The 23616-nt window shown below is 33.0% G+C and overlaps 1 protein-coding gene across 1 annotated transcript in view; it reads right to left on the bottom strand.

Annotated features, from left to right (window-relative positions):
- The window catches only part of COL11A1 (collagen type XI alpha 1 chain), a 210683-nt gene that overhangs the window by 45449 nt on the left and 141618 nt on the right, over positions 1–23616 (bottom strand). Inside the window, exons 42-49 of the mRNA XM_077746071.1 lie at positions 15419–15526; positions 10908–11015; positions 9713–9766; positions 8587–8640; positions 7979–8086; positions 3362–3415; positions 1634–1687; positions 317–370 (exon numbers count right to left, since the gene is read on the bottom strand). Coding sequence (XP_077602197.1) covers positions 317–370; positions 1634–1687; positions 3362–3415; positions 7979–8086; positions 8587–8640; positions 9713–9766; positions 10908–11015; positions 15419–15526 — 594 coding nt within the window. The remainder of the gene's footprint in view (positions 1–316; positions 371–1633; positions 1688–3361; positions 3416–7978; positions 8087–8586; positions 8641–9712; positions 9767–10907; positions 11016–15418; positions 15527–23616) is intronic.

Below are 23616 nucleotides of genomic sequence, written 5' to 3'. Positions count from 1 at the left end.
TATTGAAATTCTCTAAACTTCAGCTGTCTCAGCTTTAAAATGTGTATAATAATAATAATACCATCATCAGAGGCAATTGTGTTGATTAAAGAAAATAATCCATGTACACTGCTCAACACAATACTTGCCGATACAAATCATATCTTAAAACCACATTACCACTAATTATTTAACTACTAGAGTGGATGGGCTGTGATTCATATAACTGTGTGTAAAATACTTAAAAAGATTACTATTAGATGAACCTAAAATATTACCAATTTCATTAAAGCTCTTAACTCTTGCTGCTTCAAACTGTGTATCACTGCTTCCTTACCTTTTCTCCAACGCCACCGACTGAACCAATGGATCCTGGGGGTCCTTGTGGTCCCTATAGTGTAGGAAAAGCCATAGTGATCCTTTTTCTTGTAACAAAATAACAAATACATAAATATATATCTAGTAGTTCTCAAAGAGGGAGAAAGATAAGCAAGAGTAGTCCGAGTCATTTAAAGAATGGGACAAAATGATGCCCTTAATTGAGATGTCATATTTACTGGGTAGCAAATAATTTAATTCTATTAAATGGTTTTTCAAATTCACCAGAATTTTGAATATATGACAGAAGATTTTCCAACTCTAGTCATGCTCCTTGATACTTGGATCATAATTTCAATCTTTTCCCCACTGAATAGATTTAGAGGATAGCTTGTAGATTTTAGGAGTGCATCAAAGTATGACTCTGGTTAAAAATTATGTAATCCAGGGGCACTTTGTGGCTCATTCGGTTAAGCATCTGACTCTTGATTTTGGCTCAGATCATGATCTCACAGTTTGTGAGATCGAGCCCTGCATCATGCTCTGTGCAAAAGCATAGAGCCTGCTTGGATCCTCTTCTCCCTCTCTCTCTCCCTCCCCTGCTTGTGTTCGCTCTCGCTCTCTCACTCACTCTCTCTCTCCCAAAATAAATAAATAAACTTTAAAAAAAAAGAATTATGTAATCCATGCAAAAAAGAATCTGAACCATCTCTTAGCCTTTATATCATCTCTTAGCCTTTATATTATTTAAGGGAAATAAAACCCATGCTCTTTTAGTATATCTGCTCCTTGTTTATTTCACCCAGTTCTGGCCTGCCTGATTTATAACCAGGCATAATAGAAGAGCAATTATAACCAAGAATAAGTGATATTTTCATTGCGAAACGGTGAAATCAGAAGAGAAATTTCAAAATCAGAAATTTGCTAATGGTAACAATAAGACACATATAGCATTACATTTCAAATCCCGTAATATTGGAACACGGGGCCAATTATTAGGCATGCTGCAGAGCAAAGGGGTGGAGACTGTCTTTATACAGCTGAAAGAAACAATGGTAAGAGGTGCACATATTATCATGCACATAATTCTCTAATATATTTTATAACGAATGTGAACTTGGAAACTCTTTTATATTTGTTTTGACTAGTTTCCTATAAAGCCTTTTTATTTTTTTGTAAAATGAAATGTAGTGAGTAGATGACTTTTGAGCTCTTGTTCACTTAAACATTTATCAATAGTGCAATTAACCATTATGTCTTAAGTAACACCAGCCATTAAATAATGCTGACAATTATATAAGTTCAAAATAATGGACATATATTTCCCAGTTCTTACATCAGCTCCATTGGGACCTTGAGGACCTCTTGGGCCTGGAGGGCCAGGTGGACCCTGTAAGAGATGAATATTAAGGTTTATTAGTGCCAAACCCCAATGCATTTCAGATACGTTCATTCTGTGATCCAGAAAACTAAAAAGAAGTTTCATGCTGTAAAATCATAATCAGTGAACCATAGCAGGGTTATAAGTCATTTTTGATGGATACAACATCATGTTAGCAAATGATTCTCTACACATAGCTATGGGGAGATTCAGACTGCAGGCAAGCAATTTGATTAAAAATTTGACAATTAGACTATTGCTACTATCTGGTACCATGAATTCATAATGCAACAGAAATATGTTATACTAGAATATGCATATGCTAGAATGTTAGATTAAAAAAGGAACATAACTTTAGAACAAGAAATGTGCTTGAGTAGATTTGAAATTTATTAATTACAAAAGTATTTTTTATCTGTACATTTTGTTTCTTTACGTCAGCTCTCATGTTCTGTATGTTAAAATTGAAATAAGATTAATTACTTAGTGTCTTCCTACAATAAATGTCCTTTCCCCTGGTTGTTCATGAAAATGACCTCAAGACACTTTTTACAAAATACTGATGGCCAGAACCCTTTACCCTCAAGGCTGTGATTAAATTGGTCTATAGTGAATAACATGGCATTAGAATTATTTCTAAAGGTCACAGTTTATTCTAATGTCATTGTTGAAAACTTTCTTATTATTAGCTATTACTAATATGTCAGGGAGAAATGTATTAATGATTCAGGGTACCATAGCAATCATATCTAGAAAGGAGTTTTCTATGTATCTGATGATGCTTAAATAGTACTAGTTATTTGAGTCAGTGATGTTTATTACGTTCCTTGTTTTTAAGTTCATTGTGATGAAAAGAATTATTTCTTATTTGAAGAAAATAACATCTAAAACGCCAGGATAAAACTATCAAAATATGTATTCTGAAGGAACTAAGAATTGGGGCAATGTTTATTGAAAGGAAGGTACAATTAGAAACTACATTCATTACATTTAATTATAGACTTCAGTGACCTTGGGTTCATTGTTTCCTTATCTAAGGTAATGCTCAATAAACAAATATACATATTTCAAAATTTCAGTGAAGTCTTAGATTTATACTTAGGGCAGAAAGCCAGGATCAATAAATGCAATTATTTTGTCATAGCATTCTAATTCTAATAAGATTCCTTATTAAATTACAAATTTGTTACAAAGTACAAATATTTAATACTATGTTAACATTTGCTAATTATCCAAATCAAGGGTGATTATTATCTATTCTTTACCTGGCCAACTTCAAACTCCAGAGCTAAGACCTAGTAAAAGTGTATAAAACTAAAGCTAAAAATTTATAATTTATAAAATTAAAACTAAAAATTAATAAAAGTGTATAAAGTTCGGCAGTTTATACACACCTCAATAATCCATACACTTAGAAAAATATATATGTAACTATATATCAGCCAAATAATGCTGTATGTTTATACAACATTAGTCCAAAGTGAAAAAGAGAAAAGAAAGAGATACATGATGAAAGAAACTTCAATGGTCACAGATACAGGTATGGGTGGGGAAAAGAGAAGGCATGGATCTGAAAAGTAATAGCCCTTAGGACTATTTTGTTCATATTATTAAACCTTAAGAAAGTTATTAGTAATGTGAAAATTCACAATATCCATAATATCCTAAAAGATATAAACTTACCATGGGACCAACATCTCCATTTTCACCTTTTTCACCAGGTGGGCCAGGCAGACCCTAAGAAAATATAATAGAACAACAATAAAAGTCACTCATGTATTTAAAAAGTGACTTTTGGCCAATTTATAATATAAAACCAAAATTAGGTATGAAGTCAAATTAGAAGATGAAATAAAGATTTAGAAACTACTGTTTGTCAAAATACTTAAAATGCAAGAATTAACTGCATATAATAAATTTTTATACTTACGTTTACAAATAAAATTGCCGTTTTGTATAATATTATACTGTTTGATTTTAGTTACAAGAACTAAATATATAATTTAATTTGGGAATTTATTGATGCTTAATCATTTGCTCCATGTTTTATGAGCATACATAGATATATACAGGACTGCCATTACAAAGATTTTCTGAAAAATCTTGTCCCAAATTATTTTAGAACATCCTATCCAGGTGAGGTTTTTATAGTTAGGTACCAATTTGACAAAACTGTTTTGAAAATAAAATTTACAATACATTTCCAGGATTATAAATACCTTCTGATTTTTTTAGCCTGTTACTTTCATTTCTCGTGCTAAAAATCTACAAGGTCATAAAACCTGGTGTATTTTATTCCCTTTATTCTTTCAAATAGTAGCATCAGTGCTTTAGGAAGGGGTCTGTGTTACAGAATACACTCATAGGACAGATTACGCTCAAATTTCACCCATGTCTTTATGGGAAAATTGTTTTACTTCCTCTTGGTCTTCCTAACTAGGTTTTCCATGCAGAATTGTTCATATTTCCTGTTTCATACATCAACAGTACTTTGCACACACTTGAATTGCATACCTAAAAACACAATGATGCCCCTTGTTTATATACTTACAATCATAAGCTACTTTGCAGTGATTATCAATATTTTATCTCTACCAATTATCAGAGGACCAGGCAAAAATAAGAGTTCAAGAAAATGTTGAATTAGTGATGAATGAATGAATTCTAAGAAAATAAATCAATAGGAAAAGCTACATGTATTAAAGTGTTTATTGTAACAGTAACTATGACAATTAAGATTCTCAATTATTCTAAATTTTTAATCATAGGGGTGCCTGGGTGGCTCAGTCAGTTAAGCGTCTGACTTTGGCTCAGGTCATTATCTCACAGTTCCTGAGTTCAAGCCCAGTGTTGGGTTCTGTGCTGACAGTTCAGAGCCTGGAACCTGCTTCAGATTCTGTCTCTCTTGCTCTCCGCCTCTCCCCTGCTCGTCTTCAGTCTCTCTCTCTCTCTCTCTCAAAAATAAACATTAAAAAAATTTTTAATTAAAAAAATAAATGTTTCATCATAGAAAACATAGATAAACAAGTTTGATTATATAAGCTAATGGGATATTATAGGGCTATGAATATGATACTAATACTCTAAATATGAAGTATATATAAGTACTAAAACACAAATATAAATAAATATGCATAATATAAATTTATCTGTGAAATGTATGTTTATAATAGGTATGATAATTAATGGACAGAAATAGTAAAAGTAGCAACAGTTTCTGATATAGTAGGATTATGTATTGTAAGTTTTTAATATTTTTGGTATTATTGCTGTTACTTATTTACACCTTACATACTCTATACATGCTTTATTTTTAATACTTCGATTAATAGTATTTCAGATATAATCTATTTAAGAAATAAAAATACACAATACAAAGCTCTAAATCTCTGCTGGTATTTTAGTCTATTATTAACTTGGCACAACACTGCAGTGGCTGCAAATTATTTGACCATGACCCACAGCAATAAATACATTTCACTTATTACCCCCTAAATGTGCATTTGCAAAATAGCTGAAAGATGAGTTTCAAAAAGTAAAACCCTTAATGCATAGATGATGGTGATCTTTGATATTTTTATTCTGTTTTACCTTATCCTGTTATATTTCATTTTTTTAATGCTGATAATAAGACACTAAATTGTTTTTATGACTTACTAATTCCACATGACTCTCAGTTTGGAGAGAAGGTATTTTATTGAGTATATTTGTAAACCTTTTTAAATGTGGTATATATTTATTTTTATGACAAAATCTTATTACTGATTTACAATAAACAATATATACCAGGATTTAATTTCCTTTTTCTCAAAAGTTACTTGGATGTCTAGGAAGATAGCCAGTTATTCCCAAATGGTTAATAACAATTGATAGTAGCTTCTAGAATCCATTGGAGAAGTTCCTAGGAGGACATAGCTAAGCAGTATTTTAGATTTTAGCCTGCCTAAAAACTACCTGAGACTGCTAAAATTTTAGATTTCAAGATGCACAACCTCAGAGAATATAATTCATTGATAGAGCACACAAATTTAAATTCTTAAATACACAAGTAGATTTTAACATTTAATATCTCATTTTTTAAGTTGGTTTCACTGAGTAGCATGCATTGCAACTTAAATTATAAACATCATATAAATTAATAATCACATTCTTATCTTTTGTCTCTGTTCCCACCACCTCCTTTTAGTATAGAGTGAATCTGATTTGGAATCCCCAAATTAAATAGTATAAAAATAGTAGAGTTCATAGTTTTCTTCTATTTCTATAACAAACTCAGCTCTGTATTGCCAGCTTATTTTCATGCATATGAGTATTCCTAATATTAGCTCAACAGGAACCTTCCAATAGAAAAACCTTGAAATATTTCTTTCTGATGAAGTCTGGTTATAGTTTAAGTTGATTAAGACAGAATGTTCTTATCATTAAAATTAATAGAGACATAAGGAGTCAAATTCTTTTGTTGCAGGAAACTAAATATGCTAAATGACTCTACAGTGTTAATCAGTTTTCATATGCCCCAACTTTCTCCTAAGGAATAATTTATGCATGGAGAACAGAACTTATTCTGTTCTAAGATCTGTCAATTTAAAATCATTTGCCACTTAAGTGATAAGATGACAAAAAAAAAAAAATTTAGGTCAAGAACTATTGTTCTTTATGTCTCCTTCATATGCAGACAAATTGTAAACATCAGACTGAAAAATCAAGTCACTTAACCAGAATATTAGATTATTATTATTTACGTATTATAATTGCTAATATCTATTCTGCCATGAAGACTCAATTAAAGGATGCAGATGCAATTGTGAACATGTTAATTACATTAGCATCTTTTCAGATTCCTGATTTAAAAAGATAGCTGTGGGAAAATATAATCAATTTTGTACTGAACTAATTTCTCAAGTCACCCTCATCAAAGAGCACATTTCTTACATTGTGCAGATGAAGGTAATTCTTCATTTAATATTTTACAAATATAAGCTACAAGACTTCTTCTTTAATCAGGAGAACTAAACTCCTAAATTACAGCCTTATAGAATCAGAGTAATCAGTTAAATGAAAAAGAAGAAAATGAATGGTAACATATCTTCTGGCAATCTAATTTTGAATGCCTTGTTGTTGTTTTCAAATACGTGTGTTCCTCACACATGTTGATATTTAATATTCATAATTGATCATTTACTTTTGTGTAATAAATATAAAGGGGTAAACACAAATATGAAATGAAGTTTTTGCATTTCCCAAGTCTAAAAATAATTGTTTTGGATTAAAATAAAAGCAGAAAATTACAGTATCATGTTCACTGAGTGCTATAATAATAATAACTATGATAATATCGTAATTATATTATTTACAATATAATTTGTATGATGATGTATGCAATAAGCTACTTAATATAAAAAACCAGTAGTCTGTGACTTTACTTATGAAAATAAAGGTAAAAAAATAAATGTATATAAATTCAACTTCTATTTACTTTTCTACAACTTCACAAATTGATAAGGACAGTGACCTAGATGATTTAATTTAATCCTTTCTAAAATTGTTAATGTGGCATAACTCATATCCGTGTGGTACCCAAATTACCATTTAAAACACAATTTTATAATCTTTCAAAGGATCCCTAGGTAGGTGTAGAATAAGCTTATGAAAGAAGAAAGCCAGATGTTTCCAAAGTTTGTAGGAAGCCGTGAACATCACACAGAAGAGTAGAAAAACAACTCAGCTAGATATCTACAATGCAAAGTATTGCCTAAGAGTCCAGTTGTAAGGCATATTTGAATGAAAATTTCTTAGCCTATAGTGATTTATAATTTCATATTTCTTGTCCTGAATGCGCTTCACAAAATACAAATTATAATTTAAATGTTATTTTAAATGATCAATCTGTTGTGAATTGTTTATTTTACCTATTTTTGTTAAACATTTGCCCTTGGCAGTGTCTGTTGGTAGCTGTGATTGGCAGATGGCACTTCTCAAAATGCTTTGAATTTTTGCTAGTCATTTGAAGTAGTGATTTTCCTGCTATGAGTTCTCCAAAAGAGTCATTGTAACCTCTCGCTTTTAACTCTCACTCTTCAATAAGGTTGTAGTTCATTTTTAGGCAAAATGGGAATGAAGAATGGAGGTGTAATACCTAATATTGGGCTAACATTTAAGTAAAACGGTCATTAGGGTTAAACATTGTCTCCAGGCTTCTAGATAGAAAAAAGGAAAGCTACTTTGTTTTATGTCCACCTGAAAACCTGGTGTGAGAAGTAGGTAGACAGGACAGAGTACAAAATGCCTAGAGCATCTTACCTGAAGACCTATGGGACCAGGAGGTCCTGGGAAACCTCTTGCACCCTCGTCACCTTTTTGTCCAAACATCCCCTGCTGACCTCTGGGACCTGGCTCACCATCACCTCCCTAGAGAAAAGCAATGACAATGATCATAAACTGGAAAAAATCACAATTCTGATACAAGTCATCACAAAAATATAGCCATTTCTAATTTAATCAAAGCTGGTCTATTAACGAGTAATCAAATAAAAAAAGATTAAATTTCCATTATCTGTGGCAAACACACCATTGTTTGTTTGGTTTACATTCTTTGTTTCTGGAGCGTGACTGATTTTGATTTTCTCATGTATACCAAGTGAAGTAAAAGTTGTCTGTCAAGGGGAAAATAATGTTCACAATACACTACAAATTAAGTACTTTTAACTCATTATTCTTTTCAAATGAAGTCATAACAGTTTTTGTTTATAAAGATCAGCCTGGTTAGCTATATTAGAGAATTCATATTTGATTCAACATTAGACAGACATAGTTATAACCAGACAAAACCAACTGGTTATGTGACTATTCATAAATTTAATCAGGGAACGGTGAGGATATAAATTTGCTGAACAAAGAGGAATACTTACAGAAATTCCAGGGGCACCAACGGGGCCCTGAAGACCTGGCGGTCCAGGAGGACCCTGTGATGAGATAAAAATCAGTAAATTTGAAGCTGAAGCCAGATGAGCCTGAGCGGTAATAGTGCAGAACATCTGGTTGATCAGTCTATTACGCACCTCTCCAGTTCTATAGAAAAGAAGTCTTTTGCATTTAGAGCAGTCAACCATTATTTATTTTACTTCTTGAGACTCAGGCTTGCATATTTGTAATCAGCTTTAAATTGGTAGTTATCGAAAGCACTCTCATCTGTAATGTTGTGGATATTTAAAAATGGATTTTTATGTTATCACAAATCACATTGAAGTTTCACACTGGAAAATTTTCAAAATACCAGATTTCTTTAATGAGATATGTATGAGTCAGAAAGAGCACTTAAAAGATCAGTCTATAAAATATCTTCTAGTGAATATTGGGGTAGGGATTCCATACAGACAGAATATAGTGATACACAAAAATTTAGAATTTCCTTCATATGAAAACACATGCAAACTTAGTTTATATATTAAGTATACCAGATCTCCTTATTTTGAGCAATAGATTACAATAGGTCTATGAGTCTTACATGCATAAATATTTCTTCTTAACTTGTTTTTTTTACGTATATAACTGATCAATCACTATGAAAGATCCCAGCACTAAAGAAAAACAGTCATTGGATTATATTGTTCGTAACCAATGTGTGCTGGTAACGGTACTTCAAACAAAGGTTCCAAAAGCATGGCTCACAGACCACTGGGGTGAGGCACTTTTAGGTTTCCACCAGGTCAAAATCCTTTTCATAACCACACTATGACACTGTTTCTCATTAAACCACAGGGATATTTGAACTAATGGTATAAAAGCAATGAAGGGTAAACTGGCTGATGACCTCGTCTTACTGTCAGACTTTTAGGATTAGAAGTACTATGTATCTCAACACATAACTTCAAAAGGGGGGTTAATTAGAATTGACTAAATCTCAACTGAATAGTTGTCAAAGAGGTAATATAGTATGGATATTATAAGTAGGTAGTAAGAACTATGGAAAAATACCCATGGTCAATAGCCAAAGTCAAATGAATAATGCTGCTCAGTAGGAATTAGGAAACTCACATTTTCTCCTTTGTCACCCTTGCTGCCCTTCTGTCCTGGTTCACCAATTTCACCCTGTATTGGAAAGATTTGAGTTAGAGTTTATTCCTAATATGTCATGCCTGCCATTGCAATTGTCATCACTATCACCCAATTATTAAATTTTACTTTAATGTAATTCTATATTAGTGTTTAATGTCATTGTTTAAATTGTGAAATCTGGGGGTGCCTGCATGACACAGTTGGTTAAGCATCTGACTCTTGAGCTGGGCTCTTGTCATGATCTCACAGCTCACGAGTTCGAGCCCCACATCGGGCTCTGTGCTGATGGTGCAGAGCCTGGTTGGGATTCTGTCTGTCCTTCTCTGTTCCTCTATCCAGCTTGTGCTTTCTCAAAATAAATAAATAAACTTTAAAAAAAAAAACAGTAAAATCTATGTTTTCTCTGCTACTCTCTTTCTAGTATTGATGAATATATAGACGACCTAAAGTCAACTGAACTTTGAGGCATATTGCAACTGGATTTTTAACTCACAAAATCAATTTGTTCTGAAACATCACCACAATAATCTGATACTGGAAGTATATTAACAAAAATATAATTACACGTGAATCAAAAATTACTTAATTTTCTCCTGGTTTTCTAAATGCTAAAATGTTGTACATTATCAGATTACTGGCTCATAAATTGTGTTATGGCACTTCACAATAATATTAGAAAACAGATTAGATACATCCACTTAATAATACAGCTATGCATTCAGAATTAAAAGTTTAAAATATTTATTTCTACGTTAGGTAATAGAGATGCCCAGTATCATCAAATAGGAATGTAACCTATTCTTAAGTCTCCTTTTGCAGTATCCAAGAGACAAGAGCTAAGCATATACAAGTAATTACTTCAATTAGTTTCACATTTATTTCAGAAACACATATATTTGAAAATAAATGATCAATTTTGCCATCTGCTATTTTTTCTCTCTACCATTTTTCTTGAGTTCCCCTTTTTTGTTTACATCCCACATACTATTTCATGGATAGATAATATTACTCAAAATGCAAATTAAAAACTTTGAGCACGTGGAACATGTATGAAACTCTGAAAAAACTATCTTGAGATTTGGCATCTAATCTTCAGAAATATTAAATCTAAGATCCTTGAGGAAAAGAAATTACACTTTCACAGGATGTACTCACGTAAACACAAAATACCAACCTTGTCTCCATCTTCTCCGGGCGAGCCCGCAGGTCCAGCAGGCCCTGGGAGACCCACAGGGCCTTGGACTCCATCTCTCCCTGCGGGGCCTTGGGGACCTTTTTCTCCCTGTATTGAAAATCCAGCAGACCATTACTCTGCTGTAAGAAACCTTTAAGTTAGCCGTTTATAGGATTTTTAAGTATAGCTGCAGCAGGTCACATTCTGAGTTCCAAACTTGACAAAGAAATTATTTCCTGTTACCAAGTAAAAAATATTTTCAAGTAGCAAATGACAATACAAAAGATCCCTTCATTCTTTCCTGACTAAGAACACCATCCCTGCTAACTGATGAGGGAGCATGAGACAGGCTGAGGGGTAAACCACAAGCTGGCACCCCCTCCCCACCCCAGGTGGGATCTGTGTGACGCTCCTCAGACAGTCCTGACTACCCAAGAACAAAGGAAAGGGGTTTAAGTGCTTGCCATGGTGATGTGGGAAACTAAGGCAAATGAAAAATTAAATTCCCTTACTGCCTACAGCCCACGGACAAGTTCTTGAAACTGGCAGAGTGATCTCCCTTTAGGAGCTCAGCTGCCTCGATGATGACACTTTGCTGGGGGCAAAAGAAAACCTTAGTTTACCATTATCCCAACCTTGAGGATCCTATAAATCAACTTCCTTTAACTTAACTGCTTCAAGATATATACTGGCAATCATACTCCAAGCTTATGCCCCCCCAAAATGCATCTGAAGGGTCTCATGACTGAGGCTTTATTAAATGGTAATAAATGGTGTTTCCCTAGCAACAGCTAGCCCTTCAAGGTCCTGGAAACCTTGCTTCCAAAATTCTTTAGAGACTTACTCTATCCCTGACCCCTTCCCAACTTGAGGGTATATAATGACCTTGTCATGACCCCAGTGTAGCTTTTCCTCCCCACAGGTCCTGTCCCCATGCTTTCATAAAATCATCTTTTTGCATCAAAGACATCTTCAAGAATTCTTTCTTGATCTTGGCTCTGCACCACCCCACTATCACCCCAAAACTTCATCGCTAACAATTTATAAGTCTCAGGCTAGGCCCACAAAAGTAATTAAGACTCAGCTTAGAATTTTTTCTTCAAACTCACATTTCCTAATCAAGCACTGTATATTGATAAATCAAATGCTTGATATTTACGAAAAGTCACTGAACTTACTCTCCTTTGGTGGTGCTACTGAAATTGCTGGGCGCTGACTAACAGGCCTGAAAAATCATAAAATGCATTTGCTCATATAACCAACTGTATGCTTCATGCATCAACTTTTTCTCCTTTTAACAAATTTATCATGGATTTTCCTAGATTTTTATATTTTAATTCATTGCTGCTTTTTTGGATTCAAAACGAGAAGACCGTTAGCTTTGTTTATTTTTTGACAACAGCATTATTTTCCTATTTTTAAATTTACCTCTGCTGTATAATTTAAAAAAATAGTGCCTTGATAATGAAGGTGGCATCTATTTTCCATTAAAATTTCTTTCAGAGTATAAAGTAAATTATTTCCTAAAGGCCAAGATTTCACCAATTTTGTAGAAGGTATATATGTCTGATTATTCTCAGTGGCCCTCTCTTCTCTCTGGTTGTATAGGCTGGGAACCCACAAGTCATAAGCTCCTGCCTTTGTGTTACCCTGTTCTCTACCCTCCTTCCCTTACCACTTCCTGCCCCTTTACAATGACTGAGTTTTATCTGTTTTATCTCTTGAATGTATTTTCTTCACTTTATCTCTAAGATGATCAATTTATCCCAAGTTACTAGCAGCCTTCCTTTGAACAACTGAAATAACCTTTTATCTTTTCTCACATCTATTCTTACCTCCAAACTATTCCCCATGCTGTAGTCAGAGAGACAATGAGATCATCTTACTAACATTCTTCAGTCACTTGTTTACCATTCCCAAGATATAGACTAAGCTGTGAGTGTAGCCTACCATTATCTACCTCCTCCTACCTGCCCAGCAGCATCTGGCCTCCCCCTTGCATTGGCTCTCTGAATTCCAACTCCCTCTAGACCGTTTTTGCAGTTGAACCTGATTCCATGCCTCTCCTGTTGCTTGGCCTGAATCTGCCTAGGAGGACCCTTCCCCTTCTCATCTTTTACATTCCACCATTAGTGTCCTGTCCAAGGAAACACCCTGATTCCAGCTCAGTTCCCTCTGTTATAAGCTGGCATTTCCTTCATATTACTAACCAGAGTTTGTAACTATACATGTACTTAGTGATTCTTTGCTTATTATCCAATTGCCCCATCAGACAATAAATTGTGTAAGGGCAGAAACTGTGTCTGTTTTTGTATTCCATTGCATCCCTCTGGCATGTGGCCCAGAGTAGCCACTTAAGGAATATTTGTTGAATTAATTACTGACAACAAAAATAACAAAATATCTACAAAACAAAGTTAACTTGTAAACTCTGACTTATTAATTTCTTAGATTCCATATGATCTGGTTTCTCAAAACTTTCCCAATTATCATTTAAGACATACCCCTGATGTCACCTTGGAGACTTTTTATTTCCTTTAAATAAAATATTGTAGCATCTCAAACCTATTTATACTCATAAAATGTGCTGTGTTATTCATAGGGAACTTCACTAGTTTAAACACATCGCTGATTCAGATACTTCTCCTTAAATTTGGATTTCTTTTAGAGCTTGAACTCCAAAAATCAATTCTTTTATATGAGAGTATCCGTAAATAAGATACATTAATTCTTACCTGCCTTCATTATAGCACTCATGATCTCTAGCCAAGAATCACCTGCCATTTATTTCTTCTGATTCTGGTCTGTGTGGAGTCAGGAAAAAATCTTTCAACTGCTCTACACCACACTAAATTTAGATTCTTCATTTACAACTCTGCAAGATGACAAACTCTTCCTCCATTCTGTATGCATCTCGTGGCCTGCAATCTACCGGACTACCAGAAACACCATCCATCTCTCCTTAAGCAGTCTTTATTTCATCACTTCTCCTTTGCTAATGTTAACATCTGAATCTCACCTTAACATTTTGACAGAAGCAGATACTCATCCCCATATCCATCATCTTTCACTTGGCATAATCTGGTATTTAGCCGGTACCCATACCCTCAACTTTTATTATAATTCACTGAATCCATCCCTCCTTATTCAAAGGCCAATTTATGCACTTATTTTCCAGTTATAATCCATCCTTTTTTATGGTAACTCTGGTCCACACATATGATGATGATGGCTCACTGAAGACTTCTCACAATTCTACAAAGTAATTTAGAACTACTATTTCATCTAATTCTCACAAAATATTGTGATTATCTTCTTCTCAGAGGCTTTGGGATGCTAAATAGTTTAGCCAAAATCATGAGCTAAACAAATGACAGACCTGAATTCCCAGTCCAATTCTGATTGGCTCAAAGTTGGCAGCTCTAGTCTACTCTGACATCCTTAACTTCCTCACCCTTCATTGATTCTTTACTTTATTATTGGTTGTGGGTAAATATATGCAGATCATAATAACAAGAGACAATGCATTCAATTCTGCCTGTATTTCTAGCTACTGTCCCACTATTTTTTAGCCACATGGTTTACTTGGGTTGCTCTATGTGTACCTATCCCACAACTACCTTCTTATCAACTACCTTCTTTTTGACCCCACTGTAATTATCCAGAAGAATTATCATGAATGCCCAACAGGCCAAGTCCTGATCTCTCATTTTGCTTTTATTCAGCTTTCAGTATTCATGATCATTTCTAATATTCAACAAAGGAGACTTTTTAATCTGTCGGTCCTCGTGATGGTGTGTCCTGGATATATTTTCTAGCACTCATGGACTATTTTTTTTAAGCCATTTTATCCATATTTATTGTATGATTTTGTTTTAATCTTGGAGGATGAGAATTGTTTAGGAAAATTAGTATGATTACATCAAAAGCAGAAACAAAAACAGATAATAAACCTTGACAAAGAAACATAAACCTAATGAACAGACTATAGCCCAGAATCATTTAAAAATAAAAAATTTAAATGCAATAAATATAAGATAAAATAATTGGTTATATGTTTCCTATCTCCTTCACTGCAGATCAAAACTCAAATTACATGAGAAGGGCAGCCACTTTCTATGGGTTTCATTTACAGACTCTGGAAATGTTGGATATGAAGTTGTAATACAAGAGGAGTGAAAAGTGCATACTTCTAATATAAAGCAGCAAAGTATAGTTTTAATCAAAACTCCAATTTTATTTTTTAAAAGGAGCAAAATCAGAAGCCTTTTACATTAATAATATCCAACTCCCTCAAAGGTCTTAGAGTTTCATAAAGTGTGGGAAAATGTCATCTCATTTAATTGAATTTGAAATTTTCTCTATTATAAATATAAAAAGAAGTGTGTTTATATGCCAGGCACATATGCAGAGAGAAGGCAGTGGAGTATGAAGAGCTAATATCCCTGAATAAAAAGTAATAACTTGTGCCGAATGGCAGTATAATATATTTTCTCCTTGAAATTACTTACAGGAGCACCTTTCTCTCCAGCTGGACCAGGGGGACCCTGGGGTCCCGGGCGTCCTGGCAAACCAATTGGGCCTGCTGTACCTGCTGATCCACGTTCTCCCGGTGAGCCCTAAGACATGGAGAAAAAGGTATTTCGTTATTAGTAGTGGAAAAAGTGAAACTGGCTTAAGAATTACTTATTTAATAGTGGAGTCTCATAGTATAGTAAATAATGTAGAGTCACTTTTGGACAATTTGAAGATCTCAAATAAGAATGGTTGCACTATTTGAATGATTATTTTCTAGCCCCAATATCAAGCACAGATACTGAAATTAGGAAACATAAGATGAAAATTTTCATTTTTAAAGCTTTAATGTTTACAGGTATCTTTTGTTTTCATTTAAGTGTTCAAAATAGTTCACAATGTTTTATAAAACATAAATCCAATAAATAACTTATATGATTTTCTCCAGTATTATTAGGGATTAGCAGAATACATTTTCTAGACTAGTATTTCTCACAGCCATTTCTGTGCTTCACCTCAAACTTGCTGAATCACAATTTCAAAGTCCTAAAAATGAGTTCAGAAATTGTCACTGCATTAGGCTACAAATAAAATTTTTTACACAATAAAGTCTGATAATCACTATCCCAGATTTTGGACTTTTTCCCAGAAAATTGGTCCTTAATTTATCTTAGAGTCTGACTGGGATCATTGGGTTTTATTATGAATACTGACAATATAATTCATATAATTAGGCATGTTCAATTGAGTTTCAAAGAAGATGCCATATATTTTCAACTAATTTTCTTAAAAAATACCTAATATGTAAACTTTACAATAAAACACTATGAATACCAGTTTCATATTAATTACATCTATTAACAACTTAAGAAATCATTATTTAAAGAAATAATAAAAGAAATGCAAACATATTTCCTAATTCATGTAAAGCTCAAGTATAATCGTTACTATTTCCAACTTTATTTATTGAAAAATAACAAGAACATTGTCTTTGGATTAGATTCCTGGATGGATGGCTAGGTTACAATTTGTCACTTTCTTTTGTGATTGAACAAAATGTGAAATATTAGGAAATATGATTAATAGCAAGTTTCCTTAAAATTAATATATTTAGATAATAACATCATTTCAAAAATCACAGAAGAAATCACTTATAAAAGCGAGAGAATACAGTACTTTAACATTTATTTTCTAATATTATACTTCTCATATAGTTGGAAATCTTTTTATTATACAAATATGAATTATTGACTTTGTTCTAATTTATGTTTTATTAGGTAGAGAATCAATTCCGTATGAGCACAAGAACAGTGATAATAATGACAACAATTTGTATCGACAGTGTGCTTTACAATTTACAAAGCTATTTCACATTCATTTTGTCATTTTATTCTCGAAAAAACTCCATCAAGTTGATAGAAGCTGTGTACATGTCAGTTTTAAAGGTGAAAAACCTGTGGCCTAGGGGTTATTTGTTCTTCTCATAATCATGTAGCAGTCAAGGAGTACCTGGGTGGCTCAGTCAGTGAAGCATCCAAATTGGGTTTCTGCTCAGGCCATGACCTCACACTTTGTAGGTTCGAGCCCCACACTGGGCTGTGAGCTGACAGCAGGGACTCTGCTTGCGATTCTCTGTCTCCCTCTCTCTGCCCCTCCCCTACTCACGCTATCTCTCTCTGGAAATAAATAAACTTAAATAAATCCTGACCTTGCACTCCTCCTTGTGCCTTGTCCACAAAGCCACCCACTGCTTCTCTCTACCAGAGTAGATTACAAAAGATAACAAAAATACTTACTACTGATATAAACATCCTGATAGTATTTTTTCTTGCTAAATTCACAAGGTACACATAATAGTTTTTATTTAGCCAGGTGTCTGAATGCTAAAGCAATTAAAATGAATTAAGGGAATATAGATTTGAGATTATTGGTAATAATTTAAGAGTGACACTAGAAAAAGTGATTTTGCCTTTAATTTTTTGTTTGTTTGTTTGTTTTAGGACTATTTGAACCACTGTTGTAGGTTTTTTAATTATAGGGTATCTTAAACTTAGGAGATAGAAATAATTTGGAGAAACTTTACCAAAATTATGGTGAAATAAGTCATGAAATTTAAACTTGATATAAATACAAAGTGACATATTTGAGCTATAATAAGTATATATTTAAAAACAAACCCAGGAATTGTTCCTCATACTGTATAATAATTAATCAAGAGTTGTTTGAAAAATAAATTTTTACCAATTACCTATTTCAAATACTAAAGAATAAACAATTACAGAGGAAAATTGCAGTTAGTACTTTTTTTAAACAATAAACATCTACCCTCTGTCAAAATGTTTTGAAATTTAATAATTTAAAGANAAAAAAAATATTTAAAAAAAAAAAAAAAGAGTTGGACGCTCAATCGACTGAGACACCCAGACGTTGCTATTAAAATATTTTATGGGGAAAAAAAGGTCAACTACAAGTGGTATAACTGTTAACAAGGTGGCAGATGTTGGATAAATGATTTCAGAGGCCAATGCAGAAGTAAAAAAGAAGAGTAGAGTCCTCTAAGTATCTTTGCGTTCAACAGGTACTGCCCTAAAAGTGAAAGGAATGTAAAGGTTTGTCTCTACTTATTAGAGAGAGTGCAGTCAGAAGGGAAGCCTGGAGAAGGTTGAGAGCAAGGAGGAGGGAGAGAAAGAGAGAGGTAGAGAAAAGGAGGGAGGTGGAGGAGGAAGAAGAGGACAGAAAGAGAGGGAGGGGAGGAGGAAGAAGTGGAGGAAAGGAAGAGTGAGAAAAACAAGAGGAATAAGAACAAAGACCATGAAACAGATAAATGGAAAGGTGTTCCTTGAATTACAAAGAGATAAAGAAAAGGTTAAAGAAAGCACGCTTTTTTTGCAACAGAAAACAGTATATAATGTGACATCCCTGAAGTCTCTACTTATCTGAAACATTGGTGCAGACACATTACTGTATTACATTTCTGCTTTAACATTTCACTTGTAAAATCTCAGAAAAGGATTAGTACTCATTAGTGTTACCAAAATCTAAACTAAGCATCCAATTTAAGTGCTGAGATATTTTATTTGTAATTGACTTTACAAAAAGAGATGCAATTTTGGTTTGTCAGGCCATGAAATCTTTCTCTTTAATTCTGTTTGACATTTAAATCCCAAATGTTGGAAGACTACCCAAAGAAGATATCATATTAGACTATGTTGAGGTCAACAAGTATGAGGCTGGAATGATAAGAGATTCACTAGGAAGCAGAAACATATATTTTTAAAATGTATTATTTTCCAGTTACTGAGCCTATTAAGCAATTACTGTGTTAAGTACTCTGCATATGCAATATAATTTAGCTCTAATATAGTTTGCTTATTTTTCAGGGAAATACCATAAGGGCCTGATGTGCCAAAATTCCCACAAAGATTCCTCCTAAGTACTGAATACTTCATAGTGAAAAAAAAAAAAAAAAGAATCCCTGATTGTTTGTACCACTATATTTCATACATACTGTGGTAAATCTTAATAAATAGGAGAAACTGCCATTTAAGCCCACGTCTACCAGAACGAGCTTATACTCATTGAACACCCTCTAAAATGAGAAAACTTCCAAGATGGCAATGCTTATGTCTTTCATCTTAATACTCACTCTCCGTCATTCATTTAGTTCATTTAAACTTTGTTAAACAATCATTAGAATCTTTGCTTCTTGTTACCATTACTTACACGTTTATTTTTAATTTTCAAAAACAAAGAATTGTTTTCATTTTTGAGAATTATTCAACACATGTGTGGGACTTTTTCATAATGTTCCACCTTTGAATTTAAAAGCTAACTATTCTTTCTTATGTACAGAACTCTAAACAGTTTGGATTAATGCATCTTTTTGAGAATGTATTTATCCTTGATCTTCCTCCCCTCCCAATTACTCATATACACATACTCAGAATTTTTTTACTTTAGATTTTAGTATTGTAACATGTAAATTATTTTCTCCTAATATATCATAGTTTTCCTTATCACTGTAATACAATATGCCCACTCTTCCCTCTGAACGGTTAGTTACAACTTACCTTCTACCTTGGAATATCTTTGGTCTTTTACTGTAGTATTAAAATCTAGCCATTCTTTAGGCCCAGGATAACAACCATCTTTTATAAAAGTTGTATTATTCTGAAAATTTAAAGCCTGAAATGTCCTTCTAAATATTCCTTGCACAACTTACCATAGTATGCTAGGCTTTCTACCATTATTTTCTGAAGGAATAAATGCAGCATTTGGCACACTGAATTTTTCTCTGTAAATATCCCTATGATTTCTTCATCAATACTTCCAAAGCAGAAAGCATTTATTGTATACATCAAATAATTACAAATAACAGCAATAAATATAAGAACATTATAATAGAATTAGATATATGTACTGGACTTTCCATAAAATATGTGAATATAATAGATATGTTTAAAAATTTAGGGTCTAGGGGCACCTGGGTGGCTCAGTCAGTTAAGCATTTGACTTTGGCTCTGGTCATGATCTCACAGTTCATGAACTGCAGTCTACATCAGGCTTTCTGCTGTCATCACAGAGCCCACTTCAAATCCTCTGCCCTCCTCTCTCTTTGCCCCTCCTCCCACTTGCACTCTCGCTCTCTCTCAAAATAAACAAATTAGCTTAAAGAAAAAAGTTAGGATCTAAATGTTTTCATGTGCAGTCAATAGAAATTTCCCAAATTTGGGGGAAAAAGAGCATCAACTGAAGGTATACTTTCTCTAGCAAATTACAATTAAAAATTACAATTAAAAGAAATATGTATTTCCTTTACTGGATACATTATGCCAACAAGCTATATGAAAATAATGATTAACTTTTACTTAAGAAAAGAATGCTTATTAATTTTCTAGGAAAGTATGTTTAATATTTAAAATTAATCAAATGAAATTTTCATGTATATCGAGAAAGAATACTGATTTGAATCAATGACAATATGTATAATTTGTAGATATTATATGCTATTTTTCATGGGAGAGCTTAACTACTTTAATTATTCCCTTGGAGCATTCATAAGATTAAATTTCAGATTGCGATCTTGCTTGTAGAACCTGAATTAAAATTAGTAATAAAAACATATTACTTTCCTGTAGTTAAAATATTGCTCATGATCTTGTCACAGACCATTAACTTTGAAACAATAAAATGAAAACAGTAAGAAGAGACTTTCTGGATGTATATTTGTGCCCCAAAGTACAACTGTGATTTCTTTTTCCATTAGTTATTTCAAACATTCTATAAGGCTAGATATTTCTAATAACAGCATGCTCTGCAATGATTTTGTTTTATACATCCATAAATGAATAGTGAAAATCTCTGATGATACCTATTAATCAAACAATCCTACAAACTTGCAAGTTTTTTAAAAATATTCCCAGGCCAACTTGTAAAAGAAAAAGCCGTATGAATCGTTTAGTCCCAATTGAATCATTGGAGAAATCTCATTAAAAAAATAAAAATGTAAAACCAATATTAAAAAGAGAACCTATTTACACCTTCCACAAAAACATAGTTAGAATCTACTTTCTTCTGACACCGACTGGGAATACAAAATGTATTACGGTAGGTATCAGCGCTTGAGAAACATTTCAAATGCATATTTTCCCATAAAGGGTAGACATTTATAGTGATAGAAATTATTACATAGCGCTTTAACTGGCTTCGGTAAGGAGCTAAGGGCTTTATAATTGGCAGATAAATAAAAATTTACATCTAAAACAAATACATTTGGGTTTAAACAAAGATTCAATGGATAAATGATCAGCTTCACAAAGGTAGGATTTTTGCTTCTTTTTTTTTTTTTATTGACCTCCAGAACTTTGAATAGTTACTAGAACACAGTAGATCCTACGTAAATAAATGTGTCAGTTGTATACATGATCTTTTTCCTTTCCAGCAGTGTAGCAACTAACACTCCCATCTTAAGCATACTGAACAAACATTCAATGGCTCATATTTCCCACCAATAAAATGGGGATGGAAATAGTTTGCCCCCAGGTTTTTGTGATGCTTAATGTGGTGATACCTCTAAAGTTCTTTGAGCAATGTTTGTCTTAAGGTATGAATGCAATAGATCTTAGAGAACTGTCCATGAACATCTATATATTTCAAAAACAGATATGCAATCACAAAAGAGTGTAAAATTCTAAAGAAGAAAAAACTAAGGTACAGAAATTTATATGATATATTTAAGGTTATACTGTTAAAAGAATGGTAGAGATTTTTCCACAGAATAATATCTATAATCCTAATTTAAACTGTTTGTATACTCATGGTTTACATCAATATTGAATATTTAACACAAAGAAAGTGCCTAAATGGAAACACCTCTCAAAAAAAAGGCTAAATGGAAACTCACAAAAAAGGCTAAAAAGCATAAGAATATCATTTTCCCACTTCATGATTTACATAGCAATGGGCACATGGCAAATTAAAGGTTTCCAAAGGCATTCAGTAGTTGTCTTTTTGTTTTATTGTTTTCTTTGCTGTTCAAAAGCAAAGGCAATAGAATATGTTGACTTGAATGAATTATAATGACCATATATCATAAAATATTCTGTTATTTTAATTCTAAATATTAGTCACTGCAGGTCATGTATTTTCAATTGAAAGGTGGACATTTAGCTGCTTTTAAAAGGGAGCAATTTAGATTTCTCGATTTAGTTAACTTTCTTTAACTTTATGTTAGCCAATCCTCTTCTGCAGCCCTTTCCCCTAAACTTTACAATGAAAATAAAACAAGCAATAGTATCAGTTTATGTTCTTGGAGCAAAGAGAACAGTGGTTATTTCTCTAACTCTTTAGACACAGGAGAACACCCAGATAAGTATTTCCTGTTATTTTCACTGGGTGTTTTATATTCTGAGGAATGCTTATAAAGTAAACGAATGTGGTAAACAGAGACATGATCTCATCAGGATTCAGTTAAAAGGCAGCCCACTAGAGAGGAGTTTTATAAGAAGAGAAAATGAAAATCCAGATTATATGGTATATCTAAGGTGATACTGTTAAAAGAAAGGTTGAGATTTTTTTCCACCCTTTTTGTATTTAAAGCACGAACACAAGTTTTTACAAACTAGTTATCCAAGTAGAAGGAGAAAAAAATTCTGCTCTTCCTTTTAAGACCAACTTGACCTTCATGGCAAAATGATTTTGAGGAACTCCAAAACTCGCCAGATTACATGTATTATAAATCATACAAGCCAAAAATTCAGATAAAAAATCAAGCATTACCAGAATTTAAAGCATAAAAACTGAATGATTAAGTCAAAGTCTTGCAACATCTCAATATTTGGCCTTTGATCCCCACCATCTCTATCTTGCTCATGCGTGGCTGGATGTCATAATAAACCTATTATTATAAACCATAATAAACCCATTATTATAATAAAGCTGGATTTCAATAGAGAAAATGTGCTCTAACTCAAAGAGTATAGTATATGATGAATTAATCAGTAGGTATACTCCTTTTAATAATTTATCTATTCCTTTGATTGAGGACTAGGTAAAAGCCAGTGAAAAGAAGGTTCTCTGGAGTAGGAGGTATAAACAAAATTAGAAAAAAGTTGGAATTATGATAGGAAAGACATGTAAACTCGTAAGAAAGATGACAAGAAAAAAACAACAGCACACAAAGAGGAAAAGAAAGCCAGAATTATCAGGAGATGGTCATGAAATAGAAATCATAGGAAAATATGGATGGCACAATTTTGAAATCTTGGACATTTACCTATTTGAAGCTATATGTCTGACCCTTTCTCATATACTTTCTCCACATTAACTAACTCCTACCATTTTCTGGGGGAAAAAATGTGGTTTTAAGAATATAGGGCTTTTATTAAATGCACTATTCTGTTTTAATTTTCTTATTTCTAGAGAAATAACTATTGGCAAGGAGGTAATTCATATCAAAAAACATATACACAGGAGAGGTTATTTAGGGAATACATTTTCCTTGATTCTGTTTTGTGAAAATACAGGTGGTAGGTACAATCTGAGAATTTACTTGTATAATATAACTTTATATATTGTGTGTTTACATAAATATAAAATTTTTACTCAAGTTTATGTTCAACATGCGAGAAAAATTCTTCACTGCCTTCCTCTCTTGCTGTTCAGTCCTTGGTTGCTTTCTGCTTTGTATGTATGT

The sequence above is a fragment of the Crocuta crocuta genome, unplaced genomic scaffold (assembly GCF_008692635.1).
Source record: "Crocuta crocuta isolate KB4526 unplaced genomic scaffold, BGI_CrCroc_1.0 scaffold48, whole genome shotgun sequence".
NCBI lineage: Eukaryota > Metazoa > Chordata > Mammalia > Carnivora > Hyaenidae > Crocuta > Crocuta crocuta.
The sequence above is the reverse complement of the archived record's forward strand: the minus strand, read 5'-3'. Positions and strand labels throughout refer to the sequence as shown.